General features: G+C 45.8%; 1 protein-coding gene across 4 annotated transcripts in view; it reads left to right on the top strand.

Moving 5' to 3' along the window:
• Positions 1–14723, top strand: part of LOC119015057 (probable ribonuclease ZC3H12C) — a 47832-nt gene that overhangs the window by 3759 nt on the left and 29350 nt on the right. For all 4 annotated transcript variants that reach the window (XM_037090662.1, XM_037090661.1, XM_037090660.1 and 1 more), the window contains exons 2-6: positions 6827–7704; positions 7841–7980; positions 8090–8324; positions 8667–8773; positions 8934–14197. In XM_037090662.1, the coding sequence (XP_036946557.1) occupies positions 6896–7704; positions 7841–7980; positions 8090–8324; positions 8667–8773; positions 8934–10528 (2886 nt within the window). In that variant the 5' untranslated portion in view covers positions 6827–6895 and the 3' untranslated portion in view covers positions 10529–14197. The remainder of the gene's footprint in view (positions 1–6826; positions 7705–7840; positions 7981–8089; positions 8325–8666; positions 8774–8933; positions 14198–14723) is intronic.

The raw sequence follows: 14723 nt of genomic DNA, 5'->3' as shown, positions 1-14723 counted from the left end.
CCTTGCTGAGTAATTAATGTTTTTAATAACTGATTAATTGTTTGAGTTGGATTATTTGGGTTCTGATGTATGTGGGTCAACTGTTTTATTTTAATTTGAGCGCTGAGGATGAATCGAAGAGTCTCCCAGCCTGAGGATTGAAGCTGCTCTGTAGTGTGATGGTAGGGTTCTAAAGCTGAGGTCATGTTGTTCTTGTTATTATTAAATCTACAATGGCCTAAATCGATGCATAACCTCATCAACAGCCGTGTTTGAACCACAAATAGTCTTGAAAATGCTCTGCTCCTTTTCCTTTCTACACTTTCAAAACAAATGCACGTGCCAGCCAGATCAAGATCTTTAGACACCAGGCCATGGTGCTCATAACGCTTTTTGTCCACAGGGGCCGCCAGAATCACCAAACACATGAAAGCTCCCTGTAGCTGCATAAATCACAGCTCCAACGATAAGAATTTGGTAATAATGTGTTGATCGATCAATCAGTCAGTCCACAAAATGCTGCTGTAACATCCCAAATTCTCCTCCAGGCGATCGAAAAAAAGGATCATCCTATCCAACGTATCGTTGTGTTCCAGAACGGGTAGATAAATCGATTTGGTTGATTCAGGATCTGCGAGCTCGAGGTCCTGTACGACGGGCAAGAAGAGCTGCCTTTCTGGAGAGAATGCAGACAAGCTCTGTGTCCTCCATTACAATGTCAGGCCTTCAGCTGGAATTTACAGTGGCCCAGAGGGTCGTAACGTAACAACATTACAGAAAAAAAACAACATTTCTCAGGGAGGTGTGGAACATTTCTCTGGACAGTGAAATCGAAAAGCTACGCCGCGACATCTCTTTCATGCTTTGAGCTGTCCGCAGACATGAGGCAGGAGATGTGTCGGAGGGAGGCAGATATCAGCAGTGAGTGATAACTGAACGCACACAGTAGTTTGGATGCTGACGTTTGGGCACGTGACTGACTTTATGAGCTCACTGGGGAGAATGAACTGGACTAGAAACTTGCTGTGTGTAACTTCTGCCTCACAGTGCTTGTCAACCACGTTAGCTGTGTTCAGCTGCAGCCACAGAGAGTACAGCCAGCCCAGCCCCCCCCCCCAATCAGCCAAGAATTCAGCAGATGCTGTCAACTTAACTGCCAGCTCTGAGAGAGGTGTGCACGGCAGAGTCATGTTTGTGATGTTGCAGCACAATAATCATTGAAAAGACTAAAGAAAGGGAGATTTAGATGATGAACTGGGCAGTAATGCAAAAAATTGAGACCAAACAATCTGAACAGTGTTTTCTGAAAAGTCCTGTTTTGTGAAATCTGGTTGTGGTTTGATCCTCAGGGGCCACCATAGAAATATCCTATCATAATAGCTAAAAAAAAAAAAAAAAAATTGTCACCCCCGATTAAACCTTTTTTTTTGTTCTCCGTAGCATCTCTGTGTAATGTCTAACTCTGATGTCTTCAACATGTGACATTTACATGACTCATTTTAATGTGGATGTGACATGTTGAAATCATTCAGATTCCGCTGTTTGCACACAGGCTCCATAATCTCATAAATGACATAAAGGCAAAGATTTGTGCTTCCGAGTCATCTGCCCCGAGTGTGCGGCAACAATGAGGAACATGTCCCCTCCTCATACTCATTGGGACATAAAACTTTTTGATGTCCCTCGCCCCCCACACTTGTCCTTTTTCCCTTTCAGTCTGGCCACACTCTCCTCTTTCCTTTTGCACTCTCTTAAAGGCCACACTAGTCTTTCAGCCAGCCTCGGCCCTTTCTTTCGGTTTTGAACCCCCACCCCCCACCCCCCACCCCTCCACCGCCACCGCCACCCCCAGCTCCAAACAAAGAGAGGAGAGTGACTGTGGTGCTCTGTAGCCAGGTGTTCTCCATTGCTGCCCCGGGCCGTAATAGCACCAGCCCTCACACTGCAGCTGCCCTCCCCAGCCTCCCATTGTGCGGCTCTATTGTTCAGCCGCCCACCCCTCGTTGATTCATCGGCCACACAGGGGAAGCCCTTTCAGACTGAGGCGAGGAGTGTGTGTGTGCTGGTGCGCGTTGAGTACGCGTGCCTTGGGGAAACTGGGTGTTGCAGGCATTTGCCCACAGCCAGTCCCCTCCTCCTCCTCCTCCTCCTCCCCTTGTCTCTGCTGAGCCTCATTGTGAAGGCTGCTCCGCTCTGATTGGTGGAGAGGCAGCCACTCTAGACGAGGGAATGGCAGACATTGTTGGTCCATCTGTTCTGCCACTCATTGTCCAACTTGTCTGCTTCTGTGGAAAGAGGATACAGCCCTGCAAGACCCTGAGGACAGAGGCCGGAGTTGGATGCTCCGCTGCACCATCAGCCTCGGATATAGCCGCTGTTTTGGAACTTTAGGACTTGTTTTTTTCTCAGCTTCCCCCTGCAGTGTTTCCAAGGATTCAAATCTGTGGAAATGAACTTTCCTTTCTTCACTGCTTATTGATCTGTTAAGGTCTGGTAAGTGTGATAAAGTCCCCAATTTTTGCCTATAACCTGACTTTTATACTTGAATTTTTACATTCTAGCCCGTCTTGATAAAGTACTGACACTAGGACCATCAGGATGATGCAAAGGGCCCTGTCAGTGTTACCTGCATGACAGGTTGCCGAGCTGCAGCATTCTAAGTCACTTTTTTATGCTGCAGACGCACCTGAATGACTGGATTCTGTTGAGTTTAAAATTGGCCCGAGTCATGTAGAGTTCACATGGAAATGTTCAGACTAATGAGGGGACGGTGCCGTCCAAGTTGCTCGGCCTGATTGATGACGCCTTTGGATGTAAAATAGTGTCTAACAGTCTAAAGTTTGTAGCACTGCTTACACCGGCCTGCAGCTCTTACACCGACACTGCAGTTGTTTGAAATTCAGTTTGATCTCTGTTGATATGAAAGTCGATGGGGGGGAAGGGGCCAGTGTTTTGGGGCGGGACTGGAGGGGGGGTAACAAAAAGCAAGCGTCCTCTTATGTGGGTCACATGAGGCTGGATGAGGCAAAGAGTGAATTGGCTAAAGATGTTAGTGTGTGTGTGTGTGTGTGTGTGTGTGTGTGTGTGTGTGTGCAACTTTACCATCTGACTCGGCGTCTTCAGTTTGTGTGCATCAGTGCCTTGTGTGTCCTGCTGCGTCTTTATCCTCGCTCTATTGGATATTTGGAGACGGGGTGCACTGTGTGTGTGTGTGTGTGTGTTTGTGTGAAAGGGAGACACCAGTTGCCGCTCAGCTCAGCCGACATCTGTTGCCCTGCTGCTGGCGGGGAAAGCCTAGCGCATCATCTACACGCACCAACACACACACACTTACAATCAGTATTCCTCTGGCTGGCTATTATTGGACAGCCCCCCCCCCCCCTTTACAATAAGTTTTGCACAGTGTCAGGCTTACAGCGCTTCACCGCCACCAGACGGCCATTCCCAGACCCCCACCCCTTCAAACCCCACCCCCTTCAAACCCCAAACCTTCGCCCACTGCACACACACACTTTTTATACAAAGCTCCCAAATACAAAGCGCTGTAAGGACTGTGTTACATATTCATTGCTGCCTCCATCAAAGCCACCGGTGCTTCTGTGTGTGGGAGCTGATGTTTGAAAGATGCACCCACTCAGCCTGGAGGTCTGGAGACGGTGCGATGAGGTCGCTCCGCCATTGGTCCGTTAAGACGAGGCCTGTTTCAGGGATTCTATTAAGCACTGAATGCGTTATTCTATAGTGCTTGGACCACACTGGAAGACTGTTTTTATCATCAGATTTGTCCAGACTGTGAAAATTCAAATGAGGTTGATGTGAAACAGCAGCACCAACTGCTTTAGAGCAGCCTGAACCCCCTCATTTCTTCCTCAGCACTCTGGCCATGAAAAAAAGTTTTAATATTCTGACTTATCCAATCCAGATAAATCGAAATTGGTGACAGGTTTTAAGAATAATAATTTAACTATAGAGAAATCCTCTCTTTGATGGCCTGGTCCGATTATGTAGTTCATATGAAGGCATCAGTCTTTGTTTGAGAATTTTAACGTAACTAATCCAAAGTATAACCTGTAAAAATATCATTATTGGCAGCCTTACTTCAGCCCTAACACTTTCTTCTAAGTAACTCTCATTGGTTCGCTCTGTTTAATATTTTCTTGTCTTATATGATTTGTAGTCCTCTGCTGAATAAGGCTGGGTATCGTCTCAAATATTTAATTGTAATGCCAATATGACAACTACTTTTTGGTATGAGTGCAAAACAATAATTGTTAATGAACATCATGTTGAACATTAACATATTTTTATATATATATTTAGATTTTTTTTTTCCGTTAAAAAAGACAATCCCAAGCAGCTGTGCAAGAACTTTGCCTCGACAAAATACTTTAAAGTTGGTCAAAATTGAAATACCTGACTACCCGAATAAAGAATACACAAGATTACAAATCTGACCACACACTGGATACCACTGTTTTTTTAATATGTGGTGCCATTGTCACATTTCGATTCGGTATCAGAAGCAAGGAGATTTTATGCAGGCATTTAGTGTTACAACTTTTTCATTTCCAGTACCAACTACAATACCTAAACTATGCCATTACAGAGTAGTACCAATCTGATACCAGTGCTCGGCTTATCCCTCAATAAATCTGTGCACTTCATTGCATGGAACTCATTTTTAATGTGTTGTGATACTGCAGATTTCGTCAATAATTTATACTATTTCAGCATCCAGCCATAACTAACTGACCGTGACTATAACTGAGAGTGGAAACACTGAATTTTAGAATGACAATTAAGACAAACGTTTTTTATTAATAAGGACGAATCACATCATGACCAATATGACTGAGGTCAGTATCAGTAGTTAGATATGCAGCCCGACTGCTGACACCAGATCCCAATTCAATGACATTCTGTGGAAACATTCGAGTCATTTAGTTGGACTTTTTTGTTGCAAAAAGCTGCTTTAAAACTTGAAGACTTTCAGTGTAGTTAGATATGAGTAATGATCTCCTCCTGTTTGTGTCCCTGACCAGTCATTAACTGTCATGTCTACACAGCGCTGACGGTGCTACTCATGCTTTGGCTGCATGATGTCAAAAGCTTTGAGAAACTTCAATGGAAGCATAGTTTGGCCGTCATTCAGACCACAACAGTGTCGAGTGAAATGTTCCCAATGGCCTCAGTCTCTCTACAGAAACATGAGTCACTTTGTGAGGCAGACGTTGTACGTGTGTGTATGTGTGTGTGTTCATGGGCACCATCAGCGCCCACACTGGTTGATGCAGAGATCCCTGTCCTCATAACTCCTGCAGCTCTATTGCTGTCTTGGCTGGCGGGGTGGGTTGCCAGTGAGGCACACGTAAGCCCCTCCCTCCCCCACACCAGACCTTTTTGCAATGTGTGTGTGTGTGTGTGTGTGTGTGTGCATGGAGGGCGGGTCGCCGGCTGAACGCCGCAGCCTCTGTCTTGGCATTTGGAAGGAAGAATGCTTTCAACAGCTGTAGCTTAGCAACAGTAGCTCAGCCGCGTTGCTAGGCAGCCCTTTTTCATAAAATGCGCACTCACTCCACCCAGACACCCCCCACCCCCTCCATACACCATCTCCTCCACCCCCCTCCAACCCACCATCTTTAAGTCACTTCCATTTCCATCATCTGCTTTGTCCACGTAAACGTGGGACTGAGCTGTTCCTCTTGGCTGTGAGATAATGAAGTCCAGCCAGACTGTGAATTAAGACTTATGGAAATTCATGCTATTGTTTTATTCTGGAGGGTTTACTAAACTAGGGTTGTTTAAAAAAAAAAGAAAAAGAAAAAAAAGAAAGAGATCAGTCGTTTATTTTTACGATCAAACTGTTTAGTCTATAAAATGTGCTCAACAGAATTTTCCAGAGCCTGAAGTGATATCTTCCAATTGCTTCTTTTGTCCAACCAACAGTCCGAACCCCAAAGATGATTTATTTACTCTTATGGATGTCAAAGGAAAGCAGCAAACCTTTACGTTTAGGAAGCTGGAGCCAGCAAATATTTAGAGAATTGAAAATATGTATCCTTGTCTAAAATAAAAAAAATACTCATACACCTGGCTTGCAATTTTTCTCCTTAGAGAATTACGTATCAGTTACATGATCTCAGATTAACTTTCCAAAGTGCTCCCTGTAATTTGTGTAGCAGCTAAAACCTTTGACACCAATCAGATCAGCCTGACCAGATCCTACTTCCTTGTTGCCCGACAGCAATTTGTTGATTGGCTCGGTGGCTTCGGAGCCCCTCAGTGTTTTAACGAGTGACTCTGCACTCCCCAGTGGGAAGAGGCATATGGAACTTAATTACCAGGTAGAATGTGGGGGGGGGACTCTGTCTGCCCCATCACTAACGGCTTGCTGTCCTTTTTTAAATGGCTCACCCTCTGCTACCCCTTGGATTAATGTGCTGTGGTGATGGGGCCTTTAAAAACACACTGGGGCCAGACTGGGGGGAGAAAAAAAAACGCGGGAGTCCATTAATTAGGGTGAGAGGCCCCGTCGGCTCTTTGTGTTAGCCAGTCTGCCGCGGCGGAGTCCTCAACTGCCCGCAACAGCCATTCTGAGCCAGTGTAAACAACAGCAGCTCAGAGCCTTATAGTGTTCGGAAGTCTTAGGCAAAAATGTTCCCAGTTAAATAAACTTGAAAAGTCAGATTCACGAAATATAACAGTCAGCGTTGCCTCTAAATTATCATGTAATCATCCAGCCTGAGTGCAAATTAGTTGTTACAATTTAATGTTGGTTCAAACTGGTGTTAGGCACCAGTTCAGTCTGTATCTCACCCCCCACCCTTCTCTCTGTCTCTTCCTTAAGGCACCAATGAGTCGAGCTTTGTGAGTGGGCAGCAGTCGGCCCCGTGTGCTGGATGTCTGTGACAGATCCATGGGCCAGAAGGACCATGTGGAGGCAGGAGCAGGCCACATCCTCGACCTGGGGCTGGATTTGGAGTATCTCCACGTAGCGGGGGCTGACTGTCAGGCTGGCGCCGCTGACGGGCCCCCTGCTATGGAGGAGCAGGGGGAGAGCTCCAGCACCAGCAGCACAGCCAATTCCCCTCCGCCGACCGTGGTGGAGGATAACGCTGGGTCTGACGCGGAGGGCGAGCCCGGATCCTCTTCCAGTGCCACCCTTGCCGCCGGCTCTGACCCAGACGGAGCAGAGGGAGCGTTGACTCACAGCAAGAGCACCCACCAGCCGCTTTGTCGGACCCAGTGTGTGGACTTAGGCACTGAGGGTCCCCCTGAGCCCCCATCTGAACCCACACTAGAGCTTGAACATGACACCCCTCCCCAGTCCTCACCCAGTTCCCCATGCAAGCACCCACCTGAATCTTCATCCAATCAAGAACCGGTATCTGAGGCTGGTGGGAAGGAGTACCAGGCTAAGCTGGAGTTTGCCCTGAAGCTGGGGTACTCAGAAGAGACAGTGCGACTGGTGCTGTCCAAACTCGGCCCTGACACCCTAATCAATGATATACTGGGAGAGCTGGTCAAACTGGGAACCAAGTCAGACAGCGAGCAGCCAGCTGGATCATTAGCCTCTACCTCATCGTCATCATCCTCCTCTTCCTCTTGCGGCTGTTCGGATTTACTGGATGGCCAGAGGTCGGACTCACCCTGTCCTTCAGACTCTCTGTGTGACCAGGACAACCTGCGGCCAATTGTGGTGGATGGCAGTAACGTAGCCATGAGGTGAGCAGCCTACGAGCAAAATGTCCTGTATTGATTTCACATAGCAGACTTTGTGTGTGTGTTTCTGCTGAAGATGGCTGTCTGGACCTACAAAAATAACCCAAAATATTAATTGTTTCATAATTATGTCCTGTAGCCATGGCAACAAGGAAGTGTTTTCCTGCCAGGGCATCCAGCTGGCCGTCGATTGGTTCCTGGAGCGTGGCCATCATGACATCACAGTGTTTGTGCCTGCGTGGAGGAAAGAGCAGTCCCGCCCCGATGCCCCAATAACAGGTCAGCAAGAGTCTGTTTGACACACACACGTGCAGTCAATAAAGATAACTCTAGCACAGGATTTTGATTTTTCTCAACCTCGACATCACTCTCTACCTCTCACACACAGATCAGGAAATCCTGCGTCGCCTTGAGAAGGAAAAGATCCTGGTCTTCACTCCTTCGCGGCGCGTCCAAGGCCGACGCGTGGTTTGCTATGACGACCGCTTCATCGTCAAGCTGGCCTATGAGTCAGACGGCATCATCGTCTCCAACGATAACTACAGAGACCTGGCTAATGAGAAGCCCGAGTGGAAGAAGTTCATCGATGAACGGCTTCTCATGTATTCCTTTGTAAATGACAAGTAAGTGACCGACGGTCACATCTAGGCATTGTGCTCTTGATGACTTTATGTCAGAGGAATTGTGACAAATACGCCTCTGATTTTGAATTCAGATCTCTGTTACAGATCACCTTTCATATCCCATTCACAGCTATTGCTTTATCACAACCAGCATTTCACATCAAATGTTCACTTGGTTTTAAACGGACAGTTACAGCTTGTTTTATTCCATCTATTCAGTTTATTCTGAAACTGAGAGACGGCATCTAAATAATATGCCCCATCTTTTAAAAGCACCGTTGTCCTTGACATTGTGGTCATGTAACCGTCTTGTCCTTTGTAATCCTCCCTCCTGTCTCTCAGATTCATGCCCCCGGATGACCCTCTCGGTCGTCATGGCCCCAGCTTGGACAACTTCCTGAGGAAAAGACCTGTCATGCCTGAACAGAAAAAACAGCCGTGCCCATATGGTAAGAATATTACAGAACAGATTATGAATACAAATGTGACAGATAACATTGTGTATCTTTCTGACACTGTGACACATGTTTGAATGATTGTGTGTTTTTTGGTGGGGGTACTCTGCATATCTACTATTTAACGAAACTGAGACCTTCTGTCATTCTCCAGGAAAGAAGTGCACTTACGGCCACAAGTGTAAGTACTACCACCCCGAAAGAGGTGCTCAGCCTCAGCGTGCCGTGGCTGATGAGCTGCGTGCCATCGCCAAGACCTGTGTCACCACAAAAAACCAGGGGGACACTGGGCTAGTGAAGAGCCACAGCGTGCCAGCTGGCAGCATAGAGGCAAAGAAAGGCGCTCCGAAAAGGCAGTCGGACCCGAGCATCCGAGCACTGTCATACAGCGATGCGGAGGAGAAGTTGCTGGCGAAAGGGAGAGCCGAAAGCCAGAAGAGCAGTCTGTGTAGCAGCAGCAGTAGCAGCAGAACCATGTCCCCAGCCCCAGGAGGCGGCCCGCCATCCAGTCTTAGCCTTCCTCAGGACCAACAGTCCAGAACAGCGACTCCTCATGCTCTACCAGCCCCCAGCCATGACCTTTACCCTCACTGTGAGTCTCCAGACTTGAGCTACTACTCGGTGACGCGTGCCTACTCGGGCCTGAGCCTCTCCTCCAGAAGGAGCCCAGACTGTCGCTTCCCCAATGACACTGACCTGCGGCTGGGCTCTATGGGCTCAGCGGGCTCGGAATGTGGCAGTGAAAGCAGCGTGAGTTGCGGTAGCAGCTGTGACTCGTATGGTGAGAGGTCATGTCCTGCGTGCCCCCCAGACACTTTGTTGGAAGACAGCGTCCATTTTGCTAATCCCCACAGCCGGCTGTATCCCCATCACGCCTTGTCAAACCATGAACTATGTGGCCTTCATCCTGCCGATTACACGAATATCCAACACAGCCACTCATCTAATGCCGGAGTACACAGCTACCACCTGAGTGTGGCGCGTGGGCAGGGTTGTGCCCACGATCAGCCTCCACCAGAAGCACCCCCCAAACGCCCTCTCTACCCTTTGCCCCCTCATCTCCAGCACCAGCCACTGGCCGCACGCTCCAGCTGCCCGGGCGACTACCACTCTCTGCCCCAGTCCAACCCCCACCCTCCCGGCTCCCCTCTCGGCCGCTGCCTGGCCCCGACGCGAGCAGAGAGTGTGTCAGACTCACACCTGTATGAACACCTCTCTACGTCGCACCACCACCACAGGGCTAAAGCTCTGCCCAGCTGGGACACATACTACAGACAGCCTCCGTTACCGCCGTCCAGGTATGAGCCGTCGGCCTATCAGAGCCTGCCAGACACACGGCAGTCTTCCTGGCACGCTCCCCCCTGGGCACAAGACGGCTACAGCCAGCACCACTCCTCTCACCCAGCCCTCCACCCGTCCCCGACACATTACTTAAACCACCCGCCACCTCCAGCCCACCCTCCTCACCCGCCTCATCCATCCGGCACTCCTCTCCCGCCGTACCCGCCTCATAGCGCTCACCTTTCAGTGCCCTCCCACGCTCCTCCCCCCTCATCCTACATGCCGCAGCACCCCGAATCTCCAGCACACAGCCACTATGGGGACGTTAGGGAGAAAGTGTACGTCAACCTGTGCAACATCTTCCCCTCGGAGTTGGTGAGCCGGGTGATGGCCAGGAGCCCCCACGTCACAGACCCCCAGCAGCTGGCAGCCGCCATCCTTGCAGAGAAAGCCCAAACAGGCTACTGAAGAATGAAGGGAAATGTGATCTCCTCTTAGAAAACAATAGCAGTTCTGTAGTCTGAGTAGAAAGTTTTGCATCAGAGCAAACTGGAATTTGCCTGTGCAAGCACGTTGGGTTTGCATGGTGGAATTTTAAATATTGGAACGCTTCTGGATTGTCTGCAAGGAGGGTTTTGTCTTTTCTTATGACATGAATGAGACATTGCATAGGATTTAAGAATACAAAATGCTGAAGATAATCCAAATCCAGCTCTGGTCACTGTGCAGCGACAACAGAATTCAACTCAACTATAACAAGTGTGGAGAGAGCGAGTCATTTGACCAAATCTTTGACAGTAAGTGTGACTTGTGGAGAAAGTTTCTAGACCTGCCCAGTTATTCATTGTTTATTTATTTAGTAGCATATTGTACTTTCATGCGTTCACATGTAGGCGTCACATTTAAAAAGGCACTTTTCCTGTAAAGCACCAGACGGATGGGATCTTCTACTTCATAACTAAAAAAGCATCACAGATGAGCATTCAAACCTCGTTCCATTTGTGATTTTCGTAATTGGTTATGTCGAAAATCCCCAGTCTGTTACTCCATGATCATCTTTCACCAGGGTTTCTAACTACTATTTTACAGAGGTCTGTTTATCGTGTTAATCTCTGTCTGTGTTGTGCAGCCTTTCGTGGTTTTTTTTTTGTTTTTTTTTCCATGTTGGTAAAAATTGGGTGTCTGAAAGATGGTTGTCTTATTTGAGATGCCGTCAGTATTTTGGTCAGAGTTGTAGCTGTAGAGATGGGTGACCCTGTCGTGTGTACCTTAGTTTTAGTAAGGGACATCTCTCTCTCTCTTTCTCTATCTATCTATCTCTCTCTCGCTCTCTGGCCCTTTATTTTGGGTCAACTCTGGCATCTGCTACAGACAGAGAACATCAGGACATCGGTAAATCAAAAACATGTATGTATTGTAAATATATTTAATGGATCCCCTCTGCCGGGCTTTAGGCTAACAGCGTCTTACTGTTGTCTGTAGCAGATCCCAGCTGAATCCATGCTAGACGGAGAAAAACCTTGTTTGATACAAATTGTATCATTAACTAAGTCGCTGATGTTATATACAGTACATGGACTTGTTGATCTGTATTTATCAAACACTCTTGATGTATTGCTATATGATGAAGTGCATTGACAGCAGTTACGTTCCAATCGAGATGTTCCAACTTTTAATCTTGTGGAAATTGCTTTGAGACAATTATTTCACATATGTTTAAGAAACAAAAGGAGTTGTCTGCCTACTATGTTTAGGTACCGCAACTTCTTTACATGCGCTTTTGGGTTTGAAGCTGGCTTATTTCCTACAAGAGCTCCAATTAAATTATGTGTGAGAAATATTCTTTGGTTCATTGGTTAACTGACCATTTGGGGAAAAACAAAACAAAAACAGATGCGAATTAGTCTGTTTTTTCAGTGAGGTTGGGGTCAGTTCATTTTTTTTTTTTTTAAGCTTCTTTATTAAGCCAGTAAGTAGACATATAAAACATTATGCTTGAAATAATAATAATAAAAAAAAAAAAGATTTTTGTTAACTAATCTACTGTTTCTATTAAAATCATAACATTGAGTGAATAGACCCCAACCATTTTTGGTAAGTAAAGTTTTATATTTGGGTCAGTCCCATATCCCATGGCGGCCATTTTGAATGTCTGTGACACGACAGCTCTGCCTGGGGTTAACAGAGAGATGGGGTCTTCATAGAATCCATAATTATGAACTTGGGGTAACAGCTACAGCGAGCTTATATGTAGCAAGAAGTTTTGCTTGCTAACCTGGTAGCTACTTTCCAGACACAAATGGCGAGTTCTGGTTTAATATTGTCGGGTTAAACATAATGTCTCTTTTCTCTTATTTGTCCAGAGTGTTTTAGTAATAATAAAATAGATAATATTTCAACTTAACTGCAAACAGCAAAAATGAGGACTGTGGAGAATACCTGAGCACTTACTAAGCTATTGCCAACATTTCCTTAGTATTAACTTACCTGACCAGTCTGTCACATATTGCATGCTCTGATGCAACAATCTCTTAGGGTGCTTGCTTTATCAGCCTACAAGTGCTGTAGGTCTGCGTAATTAGATTTATATGGCCAGTCAAATGTCAATTTTATTTTTTATTCTTTTGTTTTAATAATTCAGCAATCGATAATTAATGTTTGTCAGGTTTCTAACTGGTTAGCAGCAGGATGTAGCTCTGCTTTGCTTGATCGGGTGGAGGCTAAAACGTAAAGTGTAAGTGTTCAAAATGGCCGCCAAGGAATTTAAAGTCAACAGAGTGAGCTCGTCATACAATTCATCACAAGCCAGCTACATAAAACCTACTGGTTTCTTTCCTGTCCAACATGTCACATTGTACAAAGAATGATTAATTGTACAATAACACGTGCTGTTGATGAGAGAACCTTTGTGTGTATTGAAGAAGCGCCTTCTCTCTGGCCTCCTGGCACTGTGTGTCAGTGTGGCACCTGAGAGTGGGCCCAAAGTAATGCCTCTTCATGGCATTGTGCTTATGACACATCCAATACTCTGAACTATGTTCAGCTAACTGTTATGCATGTTTTGATTTGTTTTTTTGTTTTTTGTTTCTGCATGGTTCCTTGTGTTTAATTTTTATGTACATAGCTGTGTTTCTGTCCTGGAAGTTTGTCTTGCCGTCACTGTGACACGATGCTAGCTGTTGAGATCTGTCGAGGCTTACTTATACACAAAACTGGTTTGTTTTAACATTTGTGCTTCCGTTAATGTTTTATTGCATATATTAGTTAGTATTGGTTTCAGTACAAACACCCTTTGGCATTCAATATGAAGTCAAATGGGAGCGCTGTCTTGTTTTGTGTAAGGCCTGACATTTACTCCAAGGTATCAGGAAGCATGTTTTGGAATGCATCCCACCCAATTTCAACGCCGTTTGCTTTGGAAGTGCACTTGGCCATAGCTAGTGATAACTGAAACCATTATAATGAATTGACTTCTGTGCTGTAGATATCTCAAGGCTATACAGGCCAGTACACTAATAGGTTGAAAATCCTTGGTTATGAATTCTATTAAAATTTACAAATAGAAAAACAGTGTAACTAATTGATTATTGTAACATTTTCACCTGTAACTGTGATTGTTCATTAAAGAGAGTACTGCTATAAAACATCTGCAATCAACACTGTTGTTGTAAAGAAATGCTTGTTTAAAGAATAACAGTGCTTTCCTTATGACAAAAACATGTCAAGTTGTTGAATTGTATTAAACGTGCTGTGTTTTTATATCTTGCAGGTATTGAAGTTGTAGTCTGTAACTTTCTGTTATATTGGCTAAAACTGTCATTACGATCTGGCAGTAAAATAAGATATAGGTCAGCTGTGGAAAAATCCCAATTTGATTTGCAAGAATCCAGCCCTCTGGATCAACACAACCAATCCGAGCCAAGTGTCTGACAAGTGCCAATCATGCTCGTGCATACGCAGGCGCACTGCCTGCCCTCACCTGCTCACGTAGTTACAAGCTCACGCTCAAATTGTAAACAACGGCGACTCATTCAATCTCAGACCAAGACAACAAAATAACAAGACTGACGAGCGGCATGTCGGAGCTTCAGGGAGTTGCGCCATTCGTACCGACTCAGCGGCTTCTCTGCTCGACAAGTAAGGACCCTGCTTCATACATCTGTCATTTTATCTTCAGCTAGCTTCTTAGCCCGTTGCTGCGACGCGCCCACGGCGCCGCCATATTGGATGTGGCAGCTCTGCCCTGTGCTGACAATATTTAATAAACCTTAATAAACACATGGCTCAAACTCACAAAACATTGATGAGTCAAGCAACTTCCGTAGCTTTACAAAAGTAATATGCTACAACTTATGTAAAAAATAATACATAAAATATAAAAAAATAAAAGCTGTGCTTCCTGTTTTACAGAGGTAGCTATACAAAACAGATCTTCTGTTCAAATAAGTGCTTCCAATGCTCAAACTGCAATCTCTTACTAGAACGTAAATTTACATACTACTGTTATACTTACAACTGTAAGGTTTTTAAAACTACTATGATTTTTTGTTGGCAAAAGAGACACATTTAAGGGCTTCATCGCGGGGTTTGCAGCTTTTCGATGACTTCGCGTAATTACGTCACTTCATAACGTTCCCGTGGCAACAGGGAAAATGGCTGCTCT

This window comes from Acanthopagrus latus, chromosome 24 (assembly GCF_904848185.1).
Source record: "Acanthopagrus latus isolate v.2019 chromosome 24, fAcaLat1.1, whole genome shotgun sequence".
Classification (NCBI taxonomy): Eukaryota; Metazoa; Chordata; class Actinopteri; order Spariformes; family Sparidae; genus Acanthopagrus; species Acanthopagrus latus.
Note: the sequence above shows the minus strand (reverse complement) of the source record. Positions and strands in the feature narration are given on the sequence as shown.